The sequence below is a fragment of the Arvicanthis niloticus genome, chromosome 4, assembly GCF_011762505.2.
Source record: "Arvicanthis niloticus isolate mArvNil1 chromosome 4, mArvNil1.pat.X, whole genome shotgun sequence".
Lineage (NCBI taxonomy): Eukaryota > Metazoa > Chordata > Mammalia > Rodentia > Muridae > Arvicanthis > Arvicanthis niloticus.
In genome coordinates this window covers 59,912,411-59,933,394 of record NC_047661.1, presented here as the reverse complement: position 1 = coordinate 59,933,394, position 20,984 = coordinate 59,912,411, and the positions used below count along the sequence as shown (strand labels likewise).

The following is a 20,984-nucleotide window of genomic DNA, read 5'->3' as shown; positions in this document are numbered from 1 at the left end:
CCTGTGGGGAGTGGGGAGGGCTTGGGAAGCTGATGAGACCCAAGAGATTCAGGGTAGGAGTCACAAGGCCTCTCCTAGAGGTCCTGCAAACAGTAAACAATCTCTAGAGAAAGAAAAGACTCTTGTGGATGGTACCGCCTACCACTCCCACAGAGAGCTCCAAACACGCAGCTTCCATGGCTGGGCTGGGCTGGGCTGGACTGGGCTGGGCTGGGCTGGGCTGGGCTGGGCTGGGCTGGGCTGGGCTGGGCTGGGCTGGGCTTTTCAGTGATACAACTGCCTTTGAGTCACATATATTTCTTTAACACTTCATCTATGCATCTGTAGTAACCCCAGTGAACTCATTGGTTTGTAAAGTTAGACTTGGGTGAATTGATTCTTCAATCTGTCATCAATGCCCTAAATGGATTGAACAGAATTTGTTCACGTCTCCCCAGGAAAAGTCGAACAATACTGTCATAACCAATGCGTGTCCCAGGATGTTCATGATCTTGAGAGGTACTAGAATACATAAGAGGTAGACACTTAACTGGGCTGAACTTCATAATGCAGCTTCCACAGGCGTTACCCATGAAGGGGTGGCACTTTTTAGTGATGTATCAGTTTTGTCACCATTGTGAGTGACACCATTTACGTATAAGCTCAGTAAACATATTGGCTTACCAAGCTGGACTTGTGTAAATCATTTCTTTGATATATCACAGGTGACAAAGGTTCATTCATCTCTCCTGAGGAAACATAAATGAGTTTGTGGCAGGCCGGCACCCTCTGTTCTCTCTCATCGATTTACTGTCCGTGAGATAAGCAGGTTTGTTCCACCACTCGATTTTGCCACAATCTACTACCTTATCATAGGCCCAAAGCACTGGGACTGACCAGTCACAGCCTGAAACGTTAAAAACTGAGAGCCATGATAAGTCTTTTCTCTTTATAAGTTGATTCTCTCAGCTCTTTGTATCACGGAAAGCTGACTGCCTGCAGACATGAATAATAAGGACTCCTTTTCATAATATACAAAATTTTGGGGCCATAAGGAAAGTTATAAAATGTCAATAGTTTGAACAAAGAGATTTACTGAAACCAAACAAAAATACCTAAATATACAATATTCTCAATCTCACACATAATGTAAAACTGAAAATGCAGATCAAACCTCATCACCCTTCACTTGATTGGCAGAAACATCACATTGCATTCTGCTTCCCACAGTGGGAAGAGGGAGGACCTATCAGGCATGACATATAAAAGGGTAAAATGATGCACCATCTAAAGGAAATTAGCCTCTTGCCTGTTCACTATTAGAAATAAACAATGAAAAGTAAAGAAAAATGTAATTTCTCCCAACAGATGCCATTTACATATGTATGTATGAAGGGATAGATGGATGGATGGATGGATGGATGGATGGATGGATGGATGGATGTGTGAATGCATGTATATGTAACTGTAGGCTTTTCCACTCATGCCCTAGTACCCCAGTAATAACACAGAGGCTCATTATTTATTTTAAAATGCCTAAGCCATAAGCTAGACTTGTTCCCACTAGTTCATAACGTATCTAACCCATTTATACTATTCTATGTCTGCCACATGGCTAGTTACCTCCCCTCAGTTTCATATGTTCAACTTTCTTTGAGTCAGGGCAGGGAATCTTCCCCTCTGACTATCTCCCAGAGTGTTTGTTCTCTCTCTCTCTCTCTCTCTCTCTCTCTCTCTCTCTCTCTCTCTCTCTCTCTCCTCTCTGTCTGTCTGTCTCTGCTCTGCCAGATGTCCTACCTTTTAATCCTGCCTCAGCTTATTGGCCATAAGATTTTTATTGACAGGTTATATGTCTACACAGCACACAAGAGATTATCTCTGCATATATATTTGCAAATACTAGTTAAATTAACCATTAATAAATGGTATTTTTGAGTTTTACACAGAGCTTTTAAACCAAAGTTAGGAGCTTCCACTTGATATTACAGCTTGAGCAAGTTGTGGTAAACTCTTGCCCAGACCTCTTCCTCACAAATTATCAAGGAGGAAAACCTTCCAATACTCCAACCACAGGGAAAGGGAGCACAGCATAGACTACAGAAGAGAGAGAGGACATGGAATCAAACATGCGCGTGCCTGTAGCAGTCAAAGGTAGTTGACATATCTAGGTTGGGTATTGGGTTACACCTCTGATTGTGTAGGCATCTTGTTATTGAACATTACCAAATATATAAAGCCTTTGATTAATCTTTAAGCTTTAGAGTCTCATTCCTACCAGGCCCACGTGGATGATGGGATGGTCTGAGCTCAGCGCAGCCTTGTGTAGACAGCGTGGGAGATGGTTCTGACCATCTCCCACACTGGCATCTCTTGCGTGGCAGGGCCAGTGTTTCTGGCTGGCCGTTTCTAGCTGTGGTGTGCGCATGGCCTCTGGCTACTTCCAACTGCAGAGCGCTTGGCGTCAGGCCGAGGCACATGGCTGCCTGAGCTAAGCAGAGCCGTCCCCACATAGATAGTCCCCTTTATTTAAATATCTAACTCAACAAATTGTTGAGAATTGAGAAGTTGTTCCCTTCAAAAATCAAGAAGGCTTTATTTTTAAAACAGAACTTCTTGTTTGACTCCAGAAAGTAGTGAACATGTGACCCTGGCAAGATTATCAAATTTGTGCTTGCTTCAGCCTCCACATCTCCAAAGTATAAATAACAATCATATCAGTTCCTAAATTACTATCTTAGTGCTTAGTACAAGAGTGCCTAGAACCAAACACACAAAGTAAGTGTTCTGTGAGTGGCAGGTTAACCATATTATTATTTCAAGGTATATGGAATATTTGTGCATGTTTACATTTCACAGTGATGATTTCATGTGCTCACATTCATCCTCAAGATGGCAGACATGGTCCCTGCATGGGTAAAAGCTGCCAGTGCTCTCAGAAGCTAATCTGCATCGGCTGAACTTTGTTCTGGCTCAGTTAGGGTAACGAAGAGTAGAGCAACACAGTCAACACATACTTTGTGTAAAGGAGTTCTACCTTTTTGCTACTTCCTATGTCCAAAAGCAGGAAACTCCCAATAGTTGCTTAAACAAAGACTGTTTTGAATGGCCTATTTCACATGATTGAATACCATGAAATGTCATCACCCCCGTGTTCTCAGGCTTCTCTACAGCCTCCTCTTCTTACCACCTAAACTTCCACTCAGATGCTTTCTCTTCACTATTTTGTACCACATGTTCTCCCTCGTTTGACCTCAGAACAATCAGAACTAATATTTAGCCATCAATTCTGATGTGAATCTGGCTTTTATTTCATATACTATATTTTCCTAACCATTACACTTCCAGAAGAAAACAAAAGCCAAAAAGCTTTGGAGTGTGTTAGTGGGCATAATTACTTTACACTACTTTTATAGTACAATGATCATTGAGTGTGTGTGTGTGTGTGTGTGTGTGTGTGTGTGTGTGTGTGTTCTCCTTGGTTGAATAATAAATGACACTTAGGTCAGAATGAGATATTTACTTGAAGGTTTCAGATTTAAAATACATAATGCTAGATAATCAAGATGAGATTTGCCTTTTATTTGCTATAGGTAAGTCCTTATGTCTCTCAGCTACAAGCTTCAAGATCATTCTGTGTTGAAAGACAGTTCCCCATGGGCATTTCTGCACAGCACACCAAGCTTGCTCTTCAGTTTTGTGTTTTGTCTTGTTTGGTTTTGCCTTTGCAGTAGTGAGGACATACTCAGGTTTTCATCCATCGTAGGCAAGGGCTCTGTCATGGAGCTGTCCTTCAAATCTAGTGTGACACTAGTTGTTACACTTGTTAATGTGGTTAACTGCTCTAGAAGATACAAATGCATCTGACTCTGGAATGTAGGGGTTATTTGCATCCTTACCAAAATACTAAAATCACATATCCTTCTAAGGCAAATGTTAGTCAAGTCAGGTTTGCTAGCAGCCAATAAAAAGACTGAAGATTCCAAGGTTAGAGTTCAGGTCAGGAACAAACACATCGTCAGAAGCATTCTCCAGAACACTGTAGTTTCACAGAAATAAAACCAGAGATGCAAGGAAGTGTGAAATGGATACCAGTGGCTCTATCCTAAGTGTGAAATTCACATGTGTCAGACCCAAGGGTTTCATGACTTTACTAGCGTTAGTCATTCTGCCATGGGCTAATTTGTCTGCTTGCAAAAAAAAAAAAAAAAAAAAAAAAAAAAAAAAGCTGCCAGAATACATATAGTTTCCATGCCTCGGATCCCCTACATGCAATATAGAGACAGGGAGCTTACTTCACAGACTTCATATATTAAGCTTACAAATGAGATAATATTAAGCTTACAAATGAGATAATACATACATAATACATAACCTGTCTATACCTCAGAACTGAACCCAAACATTATTCAAGGTAGCAATACCAGGTGACTGTGGGCTGCCTCTCCACTCCATTAAATGGCCTGCACACTGCCTTAGTCTTCACTCTCCACTCTGCATCACTGACACCAAAGGCCATTCTCTAGGTCAACAGTTTGTCTCCTAGATAGTGACTAAGCTAGCATTTTCTCTACTTTTTTTGTTTTGTTTTTGAAACAGAGGGTCATATACACTAGACTGGACTTGAAATCTCTATATAGCCTCGGAGAATTCTGTCTGTGTCCACTCCGATCTGTTTCCTTCCTTCCAGTCAAACTCACATACATAAAAGATACTAACAAAAAGGAGGATGTTTTTACAAGTGTTCTAAGACTTGTAAGCTCTAAATTCTCTCCCAATTACAATTTAATAATATGATAACTTAAACTATAACTTCATAGACACTACAGTTGCTGAAGTTTCCTTTGAGGCCTTACATTTGTCAGTCTTGGATCACCACAGGGGACTGGATAAACTTACCTGTAACAAAAAATCAAAGAGAGCCATCTTGGACCATTCATGGTGATGGATTTCAGTGCAGCCCCATTCAGGTCTGGGAACCCGGCCATTCAGCCAGCACTTCTGTTTTAGCAACTGCTGATAAGTTCCCCAGGTGAGCTTAACAGAAGAATGACTATCATTGCTTGCAGATGCTAGAGCTGAGTCCCACAGAATGATAGGGCGAGGTCGGCCATCTATAGAATCAGAAAAGCAAACAGTTCACTCAGCATTGCTGCCTTATTGAGTAGCAAATGACCTTGGGAAGGTCACTCACTGCTTCACACCCTCCTCACCTGTCAGATGTGGGACACTTTGTAACCAAATTCCATAGCCCCTGTGTCTTCACAAGTTTTAAGACTTTTATATAAATGACACTCCTGGTCAGTTATAATAAGTCTTATGAAGTGGAAAGTTACTGTAGACAGTGAAAGAAAATTTAACAAGATTTATGGATGTGGTAGAAGCAGGCTACTAACTACTACTCAAGCATCCTCTGGTTGAGTATGGTTTTATTCCACATCTAAAAAGCAGCCGCCACAAAAAAGGAAAGAATCCAGACATTTATAATTGTCTATTCAAGGTCTGAGCAGAGCAGTCTCTGTTTGTAATAACAGCTGTCTGATTTTCTGAGGCTACATCAGGATGCTGGGGGTGGGGAGAAGTTTTAGAAGTCACAAATTTCAGAGAGAAAATGGATGCTTCGCATCAATTTCTGGAGTCTCCAAAGAAGGACAGCAGGAGAAAAAAAGTGTTTTTGTTTGTGTTTTTCTTTTCTGATAGAAGCATGTAAACACAACAGTGCTTTTGGGAAGGGGTCACACATTCACACATAGCCTCAGAAGGTGTCTTTAAGCAAATATCACTTCTTCAACTGCATGTGCATAGATGATGTATTTTTTTAAATGTCACTAAAGTTGGACCGTCACTGAACAGAAATGCAATTTCTATCACTGCTAAACTGGATAAACTATAATACGTCCCTGTGGAATCTTCATCAACAGGAGAGATCACGATGGAGTCAATTGAACAACATTTCAGGCTTAAAGCCAGACCTATCATTTGCAAGCCCCCATTTCATCCAAGTAAAGTCCCAGAGATGGTGATGATCAGGGTTGCTTATAATTCAAAAGTCAGTGCGGTGCTTTTGAAGAAAATAACTCAATTACAAGTACCCAGAAAGCCCCCTTAACTCATTCTGAACAAGCCTGAACAACAGAGTCCTCAGGAATTCTGATGGGAGTGTCCAGACATGCCAGGAATTGCTGAAAGCCCTTTGAAGTGGCCTGAGATGTTTGAAATCTACAACTTTCCTCACCTAGCTAGAAACTCAACCCCCCTTGCTTGAACCTTGTAAGCACTCTTATCTGCAGGAAACAGTCAGCTGCTTGACTCATTCGGAAGCTGGTGGCACACCAACGGTTTAAACACGTTAATTCAACCATTCTAATTGCCCCCCATCCCAGCCTGTTCCAAAGAAAACTCCTCCTCCATTTCATCAGTAGTGCCTGTGGAATAGAGCATGTGGAAGGCCTTTGGTTTATACACAGTAGGTACACCACAGTAACTGACACACAGTTAAGAGAAAGAAAGAATCTCGAGCTGAGCTAAAAGATCGTGAATTTACCGTTCCTTTCCTCCTTTCCACTTCCTTTTTACTAAGAGATTGGGGCTCCTGAGACCTAATTCTATTCTAAAATAGAAGAGCTAGACAATCTTGTATACCCCAAATACTGTGATGACTTGTTTTTTAAAGAGAATAAAATCGGTATGAGATCTGTCTGTCATATGAAGAAGACAAGCTGGGCCAGTGTGACCAACTATGAATAGAAAAATATCATGCAACTTTCTAAGACAAGTGCATGGGACATCAGAACTGTAAGAGGCTGTGGACCAGTGACCTGGACACTGCAACTCACTAACAGCACTTCTCATATCACAGCAAGGACGTGCTCAAGGGTAACTAAAGCCTAATACTGCATGTCTACAGGACAGTCACTATAAGGACAGGCAGGCAGCTGTTTCCTGCACAACCCAAGTCCTGGGAGGGGTGAGAAGTGGTCTGCAGAAGTCAGAGAAACCTTCTTGGTTCTCTCCGCATCTTTAAGAGCATTAATGCCTTACTGTAAAATTAAATAAAAAGAAGTCTCCTCATTTTAGGGAATGAAGAAAATTCTGCATGGAGAATGTATAAGAAAGAAAAACCCAGTTGTCTGCAGCCCATGACAAATGGTTGTTTTGTTTTCTTAAGTTTTCCTGCCCTCTTCACTCTCACCTGAATAAATAAATAAATAGCTTTACATTTTTAAGACAAGAACATGGCTAACTCATGGCTAAAGCTTAGACTATGGAACCCAGCAGACCTTTTGCGCTCTAGTTTGACCTCCTTGCTTTGTGACATTAGACAAGTGACAAGCCTCTCCAAACCTATCTCCTCCTCCTCCTCCTCCTCCTCCTCCTCCTCCTCCTCCTCCTCCTCCTCCTCCTCTCCCACCTTCTCCTCCTCCTCTGTGTCACAGAGGTGATCATGTATCCTCATAAACCGATTTCACGATTATTAAATACAACTGTATATAAAGAAGAAATTCCTTTCTCTTTTGTCACTTCTACCTGGTGGAAACATTCAGACTTCCCTTCCTCAAGGTTTGTGAACATATTCAGCATATGATTGTTGCCTGTAACCACCCCACTGTTGTAACACCCAGCATGTTAGATAGGTTTACCCTGATTTGTATATTATACAGTGTATGCATGTAACTCCCTAACAGGTAAAAATTTTCATGTTGCCATATGAAATGAAAGAAAAAATAAAGCAAATAAATAAAACCCCTCATCCTAGTGTTTAGCATAAATGCATAATCAAGAATAATTTTATAGCAGCTATTTCTACGTATACACCTCCAACAGTCTTATAAAACATAAGTATTCATCCAACCATTGCTGCTTACTAAGCAACTACTATATTCCAGGTAGTGTTCTGGAGCCTGAAGCTAAATTATAAATAAGTAGGTGCCAACATTTTGCTCTCGTGAAGCATAAAAACAGGATAAAGAAGCAAAAATTACATAAAGGATAAAATAGAAATATGTGGATTTTCATAATTGTTTCATTAAATATTATAATACAGATGTTTATTTTTACAATCCAATATTTGAATATCACTGATGTAACTGGGGCTTTGCCATTCATGCGCTAGCCACCACAGCCATTCAGCTATATGCCTGGCTCAGTGGCACAGTGGCACAAAAGGGTGGCAGACAGGAAAGTAACAACTGGTCATGACTAAGCCAACACAGCTTCCTTGTAAACACTAAAGTGTGAATCCAGATGATTTTCAATTGTTACAGTAATATTATCAACCTTTTTATTATTTTCAGCCATATACAATTGCAGACATCAGTTTATGAAAGCAAAATACATAGTGGGCCATCTTTAGCCACAAGCTCTATGCCCATGGATTTATTAGTCTTCTCTATAAATCATCAAATTCTTTTATGGATTTTGTTGTTTTTTTCTGTTGTTGTTTGTTTGTTCGCTTGTTTGTTGGTTTGAAACATGGTCACACCGTATAGCCATGGTTGACCTGGAATCTGCTATGTAGCCCAGGCTGGCCTCAAAACTCACAGAGATCACCTGCTCCTGCTTCCAGGTGCTAGGATTAAAAGTGTGTACCACCACAACTTGTGGTTTCTTCCCATCATCCAGCTACACACTTCCTGCTGTAGCTAGAGCAGCATCTGAACCTTCATTCCTCCCATCTCCGTTCCATGGGTGGTGAGATTAAAGGCACACATGCAATCATTGGATATACTTTCTATGCTCATAGCTAATAAATCATTTTTTAAACTGCCAAAGGGAAAGGTAGTTCAGCAAATAAGCACAATCAGTTATTCTCCATAGTCATCCATGTTTCCCCAGCAAAACATAAAGATATTCTTTCCTGCCTTTTGGAGAAAAGGATTCCCAGAGAAGAGAGAAAGCCAGAGATCTGCAGCTCCCTGGTTGGGGAGTGGAAGAGCACTGGCCTCTTGCTTTTCCATGCTTGTTGTTCAGTCTTCCCACTAGAGCCAAGAGTGTGGTACCCAGTGTATACTAATACCTGTTGGTGTAGCTGCAGACCTCAGCACAGTTAAGTGCCACTGAGAGGAGAATTCCCATTATATAAAATACAGCTTTTAGGAGGCGTAAAGGAGCATTGATAAAGCAGAAGAGATGATGGGAAAATGGTCTCTGAAAACAGGAGCCTGGTTAAACGCATTCACCCTGAAGGGTTTTTGAAATGAGCAGTGTTCATCTCCTTCCATTCAGATTTGTCAAGATGATGCAGTGCTGTGTGCTCTCTGGAGAAATCTTAATGGTGAAGAGATAAAATTCTAACTGTCAGAGTAGTGGGAAGCAGCCTTTAACAGATGTGTGGATGTCCATGTGAATTAAAGGTTACACAGCTGTCTTAAAAATGAGACTTGCCAGTAAAAATGCCTCTCTTCCAATATCTGAATATCTCCTCAGAATTTTGATGTTCTCTTTAGTCATTTTTGACTCAACAGCACAAAGAAGACATTCTTTGGGGAAGATGGACATGAAAATTAACCAAGAATGTATGCTTTACACAATCTCCTTTGTCTACATGCATTAAATGCCCTTCACTTTAAACACTGGCTGACTGGTTTTGCTACACCATAGGGGCAGGCCAAGCCTGCTGGTGGATTGTGAATAGTCTACCCGTATTTATCACCAGACAAAAATAAACAAAAGTATTCTGAGCTGCGAATCAAAAGTCCTTTCTATCGAATGGGCCGAGTTCCAAGACTCCTTGTGAATGAGACTGAAAGGAAGTAAAAGTTCAGCATCAGGCCTTTCACTAAACACAATTCTACAGATCCTTGAAAGAAAGTCTGGCCCAGTCAAAACTGGTGGAGCATCTTCATTGCAGGAAATAAATTCCATGGGCTCCATCACAAGCATCAACAAGTCACCGACAGAAAGCTTTATACTACAGATTGCTCACTGCTAAAACCAATAAGGTGTTCATGCATGCTGCTCCAGGACCTTGTAGAAAGTGTCTAGGTATGTAAACTTGTCAAGTCCTATTAACTTCATTATTCTTCAGTGCCTTGAAAAACAAGATTTGGAATATATATGTATACCTGGAGAGATGGCTCAATCATTTAGCTCTTGCTGCTCTTTGGGAGTATTAGAGCCCAGTTCCTGTCAGCCACACCTAATAGCTCACAAACTCTTACAACTCCAGCTCCCAGGGATCTTATCTCTTCTTGCTTCTTCCATGGGTACCAGCTCACAGGTCACACACACACACACACACACACACACACACACACACACACACACACGTATACAAGAATACACATAAAGAAAAATAATTCAAAGACAAATCTTTTCAAAAGTAGTAGACAGGTGCTGGTTGTAGTGCCCACCCCATTGGAACATACAGAAATTGAGGCGAAGGCATTCTGAGTTCATGGTGGCCTAGTTTATATTATTGCTTAAAGGTTAGCCTGAGCTACTTGAAAGAGAAATTATCTCAATATACTAAGCAATGGGGCTTGAGCACTAGTCAGTCTTTCACCTAGCATGCCCAAGAGTACTACAAACAATCTCTCCCTGTATATCCCTCTCCCCCAACTCTCTCTCTCTCTGTATCTCTCTATGTCTCTCTCTCTGCATCTCTCTTGTCTCTCTGTCTCTCCCTATCTCTCTGTCTCTGCATCTCTGTCTCCATGTCTCTCTATGTTTCTCTTTCTCTCTATGTGAGTCTCTCCCTCTGTCTTTCTATGTGTCTCTGTCTTTCTGTGTCTCTTTATTTCTGTATGTCTCTCTGTGTGTCTCTCTGTGTCTCTTTCTCTTACTCTCATGATACACACACACACACACATATGCAGACACACACAATTTTTTCACCTATCTCTATTTTTTAATTTTATATTTCCCTTTTCTCCTATATACTCCTCCCCTCTCTTATTAAAATTTATGGACTCTGTTTTTCATTAATTGTTATTGAATGGATTTATGTATATACACATATATTCCTAAACAACCTATATACAACCTGTTCCATTTGTATAATGTTACTTATATGTACACAGTTTGACTGACGTGACCAAGCAGGTGAAATCTCTCAGCTTGAAACTTGTGAGTGTGACACTCTAACATGTATGTGGGAAATCCAAAACCCAAATAGGAATATAGTCTGGATTTTTGGTACTGTTAATTTGTCTAGCCATGTAAATGGTATTTAAAAGCATCATTTACTCTCTGGACTTATAAAGTCCTAAGTTTGGGGTAGAAGAAATATATATATATATATATATATATATATATATATATTAATATTATTAGGTAGTTCCCTGGGGTTCCAGGCAAGAGCTGAACCTTAAACATCTAGAAGTTAATATAACCAAGCAAGTATACACATACAGCGTGGTTTTTAAAAGGTGAGGTGAAGAAGTGGATAAACAGAAACAGTGAGGAACTAAAGACTGAGCTGAGCTCCGGGACATATGGTTGGAAATCACAGGTCACTAGGAGAGGAAGCTTTGTTGAGAAGCAGCTCAGGGCTTGTTATGATAGGGTAGACAAAAAGTCACACATTGTTGCTTCTAGCCTGAAGCCACCACTGTCTCTTCAGTACCAGAGGCAAGACCTAACACTGAGTAAGATACTAACCTACCCAAGATGCATAGGAAGAACTTTCTCAACTCATCCGGCAAGACTGTGTAAATCCAACTAAACAAACACCAGCTCTGACAAGTCTAACAAGGGAACAAATCTTCCTAAGGTTCTATAAAGTTTGCTTGGTTTGGGGTGGTTGTTTCTTTGTTTTGAAGGAGAAGGAGTAAAGACAAGATAATGTATCTTCCATATATGTAGATGCTTTAACACTAACCAAGCTGTGGAGTTCAGGATTTGTCTTGGAAATAGATTTCTATATAAACTGAAGAACAGGAAGACATCACTATATATGACTTAGAATATCTATCATTTGGAGAAAGGAGAAACTTCAGACACTGTTGGTGAGAAGGGAAATTAATCCAGCATTGTGGGAAACTGTTTGCAGGGTACTCAGAGTAATGAAAGGAAAATATACAACCCTATCACCCAACTCCTCGATGCTTTCCAGGAAACTGAAACCAGAACTGCACAGACGAGTCTACACTCCCATGGTCACTGAAGCCTCCTTCACCACAGCCAAGCAGTGGAAGCAACCAGCATGACCGCCATCATGTGCTACCACACATGCACAATGGAATTCCTATTCAGTCTATTTCAGGGGATATGCTGTCACACAAGACAACATGCAAAAACAGGAGGCTTGAGCGAAGCAAGACAGAAAGACAGAGACAGATACAGCACAATCCCATATGTAAAAACTAAAATATCTGAGCTCTTAGAAGAGTTGCTAGAGTCTAGAAAGAATAGCTAGGCTACTTGAGACCGTATGATGACAAAAAAAAAAAGTTTCAGTTAGATGGGACAAGAAGATTCAATGATCTTGTGACAGGGGAGATGGCTCAGGGGATAAGGAGCTTGCTGCACAAGCCTGAGGACCTGAATTCTGGGTGTGGCCTCATGTGCTTTCAGCTTTAGTGCTGTGAGTAGGGTTGGGGTGGGGGCAGGGATAGGTAGATCCAGCTAGTCTACCCAAGACAATGAGCACCAGGCTCCACACTGTCTCAAAAGAGCGCAGTGGAAGGTGACAGAGGAAGACACAGGACATCTGAAGTGCAGGGGTGAGAACACACCCATGTGCATACACATGTATGAGAGAGAAAGAGAACGCTTTTAAAAATTCATGATCTATTGCACAGAGTAATGACCAAAATAATAATGCATTGTGCATCTCAAACCAGCTTTAAAAACCAGTTAAAATGCCTTTATTATGAAGAAATACCAAGTATCTGAAGTGATAGGTTTAATTAGCCTATTATGTCATGTTAAAAATATTTATCAATTATATACTATATGTATAATTACAACCCAAAAGTATACACAATTATCAACTACAACTACGATTAAAGAGGCATTAGATTTATAGGTAATTTAAACCACTTCTGCAAGCAAAAAAGCAAAAAATAAACAAACAAAAACAAAACCAAGTCTGTGCATTCAAAATTCAAGTAACTACCACTCACTTCACAGTTGACAGAGCTCAGTTCATCCCAGGGGGCTGCATGGATGATTAACAGCTCGGGTGAGTGTGTAGCCTGGGAACAGGAAAGAATGCCATGTGACATGACCTGCCCTAGCTACCTAAGTTATCCACTCTACTTTAAAAACTATCCTTTGTTCTGGACCTCTGCTTGTGGAGCAACCCTGAACAGACACTCCCTAAGAGTCTCCACAAACAGAAACCCCTAGATTCTTCTTGCCTAGGTGTTTATTTTTAAATGCTGGAATCAGGGCTGGGTGTGGTAGCTCGTGCGGTTATCCCAGCACTCAGGAGGCAGAGGCAAGTAGATCTCTTGAGTTTGAGGCCAGCCTGGTCTATATAGTGAGTTCCAGGACAGACAAGGCTATGTAGAAAGACCATGTCTCAAAAAAAAAAAAAAAAAAAAAATCACAGAAATCGACTTCCCAGGGTGGTGGGGATATGGTAAGGGTACCAGGCCACATTTGGGAGGGAAAGTCCTCCCTGTCTTTGGGTAACATAGTCTGTAGAGTCTTGGGATTCACGTAGAGAAAGGAGTCATGAGTTTCTGACAAGAGTAGCCTTCTAACACAATCTTCTAACCTTATCATTCTCTTTTCTAAAACCCTCAATTATTCCTAATCCCCCATATGCTGAAAACAAAACTCAGGTCCTCACAGGATAAAGAACATACAGCCCATCAAAGACAAACTTGCCTCCCTTCATTCATCCCTCCAGCCCCAATCTCCAGTTCAAAACTATCTGCATTTTCCTGAGGACACACTGCCTTCACAAGACTGTCTGCCTTTCTACACGGCATCCCAGCTCCTGCTCTACCCACAGTGACTTCTAAGAGACAGTCCTGGGGCCAGCAAGATGGCTTAGTGGGTTAAAGTGCACACCGGATAACCTGAGTTTGAGCCTTGGATCACATTGTGAAAGAGAAACAACGGCTGGAAGTCGTCCTCTGATACACACACACACACACACACACACACACACACACACAACTAAATGAACGTAAAAACAATTGGGACACATGAATGATTTGTTTCGTAATCCCCCAATGTCCTTGTATAACTCGAGTGTTCTAAGACATGGCTAATGGACTCAGAGTAGAAATGCCGCTGCTCTGAGACCCCAGTAATCCTCGATTCCAAAGCCCTCCCTGAAAAAACGAATGAGAAGGATTAGGGAGAAACTTGAGAAACAGAGCTGAGAAACATGCAGAGCTTTCTGTGCCCTCATTCTTGACAACTAGCTCTTGACTCTCACATCCGTGATGCTACAGGACTCAGGAAGAAGAAAGGAGGGGTGGAAACCTGCACACATACACGCACACCTACTGACCCCGGCCATTGATATGAGGCGCAAACTGTGAAAGCATCGGGGCTATACTCGGGAGAGACAGGATCATTAGGCTCTTGAAAGCAAGGTACAATCTGGATGGCTGAGGGATAAGGATACAATCACTGGAGGCCCTCCTGTGGCATGATTGATGGCAGAGGCAGCAAGGCAGGGTGATAAAGGATCAGGCTACTGAAGTCTCCCAACTTACATCTGTATTAACTTCACTGTGCATCATCCGGGGACCCATGTTATCTTTTAGACTTCAGTTTCTCCACAGAAAATCCGTACCACAAGGAAATTGTGTACGATGCTCTTATAGGACTTATGAGCTAGTGAATGGAAAGCGCTCTCAGTTCCAAAAATTAAAAACAATGGTATCATCCATTGCCAGCTACGAAACTTGCTTTGAATTCATTGTGGGTGCCCGTTTACTTATCTCAAGTAAAATTAGAGAAACTATGACAATCTAAAAAGCATACCACAGGACGCTAAATCAGCATGCAGTAGGCCCTATTATAAGTGTTTGAGAATATATAGAGAGATAGATAGGGGGTTAATTTTAGTGACAACACCAGGTTAAATATTATTGTAAATATCATTATTCTAATCATCATTATTATGCTCATAAAAAATAAGGATCAGTAAGTTATTAGATCTGGACTCAAACCCAGGCAGTACATACTCAGCTACACAGCCATTTGAATTAAATGGCTGTTAAATAGGGAAATTCTTCTCCTTGTCCAGTTCCGGGGCAGTGCTTCACAGACAAACTCAATGCCAATAGATGGAGCTCTTTATATCTAAATTGTGCTGACGTCATAAGCATTGACCCTTAACTAAGGTAGGAAAGGTTGCCCGGTCCTACTGAACCTGTGCAGTCCTTCCACCAACCCAGAGCTGCAACAGATTCAGTCCATAGAGAGAGCGAGAGGTCATGGCCCTGAAGTCAGCAATTAGTGGAAATAAGAGTCACTCTCACACGACCCAGTGGTGTCAGGTCCACAAGGATAGCTCCCCTGGACAACGTTGTACAGGGATGCAGCCCCAAGGTGGGTGCTCAATAAACATGTTAAAGGAATACAGATAAATATAATCCTAGCAAAGGAGTAGGTTTGCATGGACTTTAGGCACACGTTTGCAGTGTGAATTCCATAACAACCACTCATTGTCACTTCTGTCCTAGCCCACTGTGAGATCAAGGAAGACATTCCAGATGCATAGCAGAAGGTTGCCAGGTCTCCAGTGTGTCTGTGAAGGTATGTAGTGGGCAAACAAGAGGACACTGCAGCCAGCCAGTGATGCTTGGGAAGGATGCTCAATAAACTTCTGTCCCCAAATGAATGCAAGTACTAAGCTGGCCAGCTCAATTTGATTGCTAAAGAAATAGCCCTGGGGCTTTTCTGATAAAGGACAGAATGTGCTTTTGAGCAGAAATTTCAACAATAAACCATGATTATAATCTCCTGAATAAATATTTTAAGAAAGTTTGCAGACATGTCAAGGGTTTGTAGCAATCGGAACCAGTGTGTTTTCCGAAGGTATTCTCAGAACTCCAAACAAACGGATTCCATGCCTACCTGACCCCTGAAACAACAGGAAAAGCAAAACTGCCATTGTTTCACCCTGGCAGATACACCAGCAAAAAGGCAGTTGAAAAAGAAAGTTGAAAAGACAAAAAAAAAAAAAAAAAAAAAGAAAGAAAAAAAAAAAAAAAAAAAAAAAAAGCACACAATATATTTCTCCTGCTCTATAATAAGAAGAGGCAATGCAAGTAGGGAAACAGTGAGCGACTTGGGATCCACAATGAATTTAAATGGAGGTTTGTGGGGTGCCTGTAGTTTATCATCTAAGCAGCTCTGCTGCACAGAATTCTTGGAACTAGCCTACCTTAATTCAGTATGACAGCTCCATGGCAATAAAACAGCAGCCTAAAAATAAAGCATACATAATGCATCTTCCATGCTGGGTATGAAAAATAGCAAGATGCTTAAATGCTACCCAAATGGTGTTCCCAAGACCCATTCACAGAAACTCGCAGACTTGAGGAGAGCTTTGGAAAAGCTCCTAGTTCAGGGTCAAATGGCACTGGGTTTCCATTCATTCATCTATCATCTATCCATCTGTCTGTCTTTCTGTCTATCTATCTATCTATCTTTTTATCTGTATCTATTCACTCACTCATTCATTCATTCATTCATTAGTTATTTGTTTAGTTTGGGGTAAGAACAAACACATGCCATCGTTCTTGTTGAGGTTAAAAGATAGCTTCCAGAGGTTGTTCCTCTCCTTCCACCGTGTGAGTTCCAGAAATCAAACATCAGGACTGACAGCAAACGCCTTCACCTGCTGAACCATCTTGCCAGCCCTGGGTTTCCTTTTTAAATGCATTGACTTTCACATGGTCATAGTCTGCTTTGCCTTTCCCTAGATTAAAAGTTTTTAATTTTTCTTTCAAAAAAGTATCTGAATATATCAACCCAACACCATGTGTACCTGGTGCCCTTGGCAATGATTTGAGAATCTTACACACACACACACACACACACACACACACACACACAAAGAGAGACAAAAAACAAATTAACATGTTCAACCATATTTTCATGCTCGTGGCTATTCAAAACAAACAAGAAAATCTGTTAAATATCAGAATTTTAGCTTTCATTTAAAAATAAATATAGCAAATCTCAGAGTGATCCATCAACACTTTTTCCTCAGAGCAAAAACACTGTCAGAGTTGTAGTGTTGAACTTAAATAAATAAATATTAAATAAATAGTATGTTGGTGTAGTAGCACAATCAGAAACTATCATGCTAAAATGTGGAGTTTGGTCACTATCCCATAACTGTCCCAGATAGTATTTAAAACATGGGGTTGGTTTACAGAAACAACCTGTGGAAGGAAGACTTAGCCTGTGAAGAATCAGGTACAAGTTCCAGCTTCACTAATCACTAACCATGTGGCTTGGGGAGAAGTTTGTAACTTTATATAGCTTCAGAATCTCCCCACTTAAAATAAAATGGAGGCTCAGTGGGTAGCTTTTCTGCTCTTCTGTGGGTTTTCCCCCATGCGCCATGACTCCAAGGGCATGGTAGTAACTTGTCTCATGTACATGGCAAACAGCACCATTATTATATACTGCGTTATGTCTAGCACTGGGTCTTTAATAGATGACAAGTTGAATATTACTGTAAAAAATACCTTGTAATATTTCATTTATTTTTTATAAAACTAAATTGGGCTTTATTTAAAAATGCAATGACAGTACGGCATACCCAAGGGCGGGTGTTGTTTTTCAAGATGTAGGTGACCCGCAGGATTTTAGATCACTGGTTTCATAGACAAACTTAAACAACAACAACAAAAAAACAACAACAAAAAAGATTATTCATTAGTTGAGGTGAAGAAAAGCAAGGAATGCCAGGAATAGAAGGAGATTTTCTGCCACTTTTGATCCTTAGATGTGATTTCCCACATTTGTCACAGTGTCAGATGCAGCAAGATGATTTTACAAAGAATTTACAGTTAGACTTCACATAATGCATGTAACACATGTGATATCTTGTCTTTCATGTTTATTACCAATTTTACATATCAGATTTTACTGATATTTTATTTTATTTTTGTTTGTGGTGCTTAGCATTGAACTGAGGACCTTGTCCATGTTAGGCAAGTGCACAGTTGGTGATATCTTGATAAAGGACTCTGAGGTCCTTTGGTAAAGAACTCTTAGGCATCACCCCAGTTGGCCATGTTGGACCTCGCCAGTTTTACAGGTTAGATCTATTAGCCTTCAGCCACTGTGAGTGTCCAGCCAACCTCTTCCTCCCCATCAGAGGCTTATAGTTCTTAATCTTAAAGGCTTAAAGAGGGACTAAAACTGAATCCTTTTTAAAAGATGCTTTATTTTTATCTTTGGATCTCCCTCAAAGATAGCCATAAAACATAAATCTGTGTCTATAACAATGACTAGATCTTGTATATTGGCGTGCTTCTGATATTCCTTACCTAATTACAAACTTTCCCATACACACATTTTTCTTTTTCTAGAATAGCTTTGCAGCATTCCAGAAAATAGCTCAGGATAAGTATTGGCAAGTCCATGGATTTCAAATATATATTTTTATATTCAAAGAGATTCATTTAAAACATATCATTCTAAAACCAAGAACTGGTCCAAGAGTAATCTGAGCTCATAATTCTGTGATGATTGAATCATTATTTCTTTTATCAATTTTTAAAATTTTAAAGACAGGTCTGGAGAGATGATTCAGTAGTTACAAGAGCATATTACTCTTGTGAAAGACCCAAGTTCCGTTCTTAGTAACCATATCAGGCAGCTCAAAACAGTGTGTAACTCCAGCTCCAGGGGGGTCCAGTGCCCTGCTCTGAACTCTGAGGGCACTACGCCCACATGCATAAGACAAGTACTCAAATACATACATACATATAATTTAATTTTTTTAATCTTGAAAAATATGTGCTGAAGGCAATCTATAATGACAATCCCTGCACCGTGGCTCAAATTAATTTACAACTTTTCAATTTTATGATGGTATGAGAGTACTCTGCAGAAATCATATTTAAAATTCTAAGTTTTGATCTTTCCCTGGACTAGCAGTATCTGATGGTGCTTTCTAGCAATGTCAGGTGGCAGCACTGAGACCCAGTTAGCCATCTGACTATGAACATAGACAACCAACAATCTCCAGCATACTATATTTCAGGCATTACTTGGATATTGTCTTTTACATCCATCATGTGTATGAAATATACCTCTTTGTGTGTATATTATTACCAATTTTACATATCAGATTTTACTGATATTTTATTTTATTTTTGTTTGTGGTGCTTAGCATTGAACTGAGGACCTTGTCCATGTTAGGATTTGTTTAAAGAAACTGAGCCTTTATTACAAAACAGGCTTTGTGGTAGATTATTTTGTCCAGCTATAGCCTAAAATAAATATTCCTGGATGCTACCAGATCATGCTTAAGATGAGACAGGTTGATCGATGATGGCCTAGGTTAGCCGTATTATATCCATAGGCTTTTAATAAAAATACTTATTTATTCTGGCCTTCTATCTCCATATTCATCAACTTCCTATCACGGAGTTCCAAGGTCTTGTGTCTTGAGTACACTTCCAAAAACTTTTATGTGGACTTCATGTCATAATGGAGAGCCAGTTCTTAAAAACAGCATGGTGCTTGGTGAGAAGCAACACTCAGTGAGCCATGGTTACAATGCAGGCTGCTGTTCCCTTGAGAGAAGAGGTTTCCACAGCCTGTATGTGTGGACGAATGTTGGTCGCCTGTGATACTGTATTCAGTGACTGAGATTCTGATTGTCAAGTATACGGAGAGAAAAAGAAATGCCTTGTGGCCCCTTAAAGGATTTGTTTAAAGAAACTGACTGGTGAAAACAGAAAAGACTTGGAAACTTAGGATAAAATGCAGAAAAAAATAGAGCCTTTATTCCTTACGGTCTCAAGAATTCATTCTCCTTTTATGACTCTGAACAGTCTTGTCTTTCATCTCATATTAAGGATTTTTTTTTTTAATGCCAACTATGTAAGAGACTCAGTGAGGGAACCCAAACACTTAACTCTGTGCTTCGAACAAGCTGTCTTCTTTGTATGAGACATAAATGTATTTTCATAAACCCAAGTAAAAGTTGAAGAATAGAAACAGCCCTTAGGACGGACTACATACAGGATGTGCTAACTACTACTCTCTCCTCCATATAAAAAGATGCACTTCCAGACCAAACCATGTCACTTAAGCAAATCGTATTGCTCCTCCTACAGAACACCCAGCATTAAATCGTGCTAGCATAATACCAGTACACCAAGCTGATGGCCCTCAGCGTGATACATCTATAAATAAGCCTTATTATTTGTACTGTGACAAGTTCTACCAGGAACATTTGTCATTAGCCTCCACAGCAACCTTTTCATGAAGCCCTTCAGATGAATCCCAGCCTGGATTTAGGATAAAAATACTAATACTTGTCCTTAGCATTAGAAGCTGGAGGCAGATACAGATTTGCTGTCAAGCATCGAAGAAACAAGGTAAGAAGGGATTCCTGCATTCATTCAACATGTTCATTGAGTATCTTCAGTGTGTTAGACACTCCAATAGGAGACAGACACACAATAAAAAAAAAAAAATACAGAAAACATTACTGGCTCCCAGACTCAGAGACCAGTGGGAAAGGGAGGGAAGACACAATAAAACTATATATAGAATGAGCCAGACCTCCTTCGGGGCTCACACATGCTCACACATGCTCACACAGAACTAAGCTTGAGCTACAATAGGAGGTCCTGACAGGGAAATTCACACCCAAAGGAAATCAATAGGAAAAAAAAAAAAAAAAAGGCAACCTAGGAAGGGGAAGCCGGAGAATGTTCATTGCATGCTGGAACTGACCTGTTCTTGTCGCCTACCTCAGTGTAACAATCCACATGTACGAGATGATGTACATGTGAATTCTTTCATGCTCCTGAGGAAGCTGATCTGACTTCATGAATAAAAGACTGAAGGGAAGAGATAATTAAACAAGAGCAGAGCAACCACAGAAGCCATCTGAT

The 20,984-nt window shown here is 40.4% G+C and overlaps 1 protein-coding gene across 1 annotated transcript in view; it reads right to left on the bottom strand.

Annotated features, from left to right (window-relative positions):
- The window catches only part of Gask1b (golgi associated kinase 1B), a 54,314-nt gene that overhangs the window by 30,897 nt on the left and 2,433 nt on the right, over positions 1 to 20,984 (bottom strand). The window contains exon 2 of the mRNA XM_034500675.2: positions 4,876 to 5,090. Coding sequence (XP_034356566.1) covers positions 4,876 to 5,090 — 215 coding nt within the window. The remainder of the gene's footprint in view (positions 1 to 4,875; positions 5,091 to 20,984) is intronic.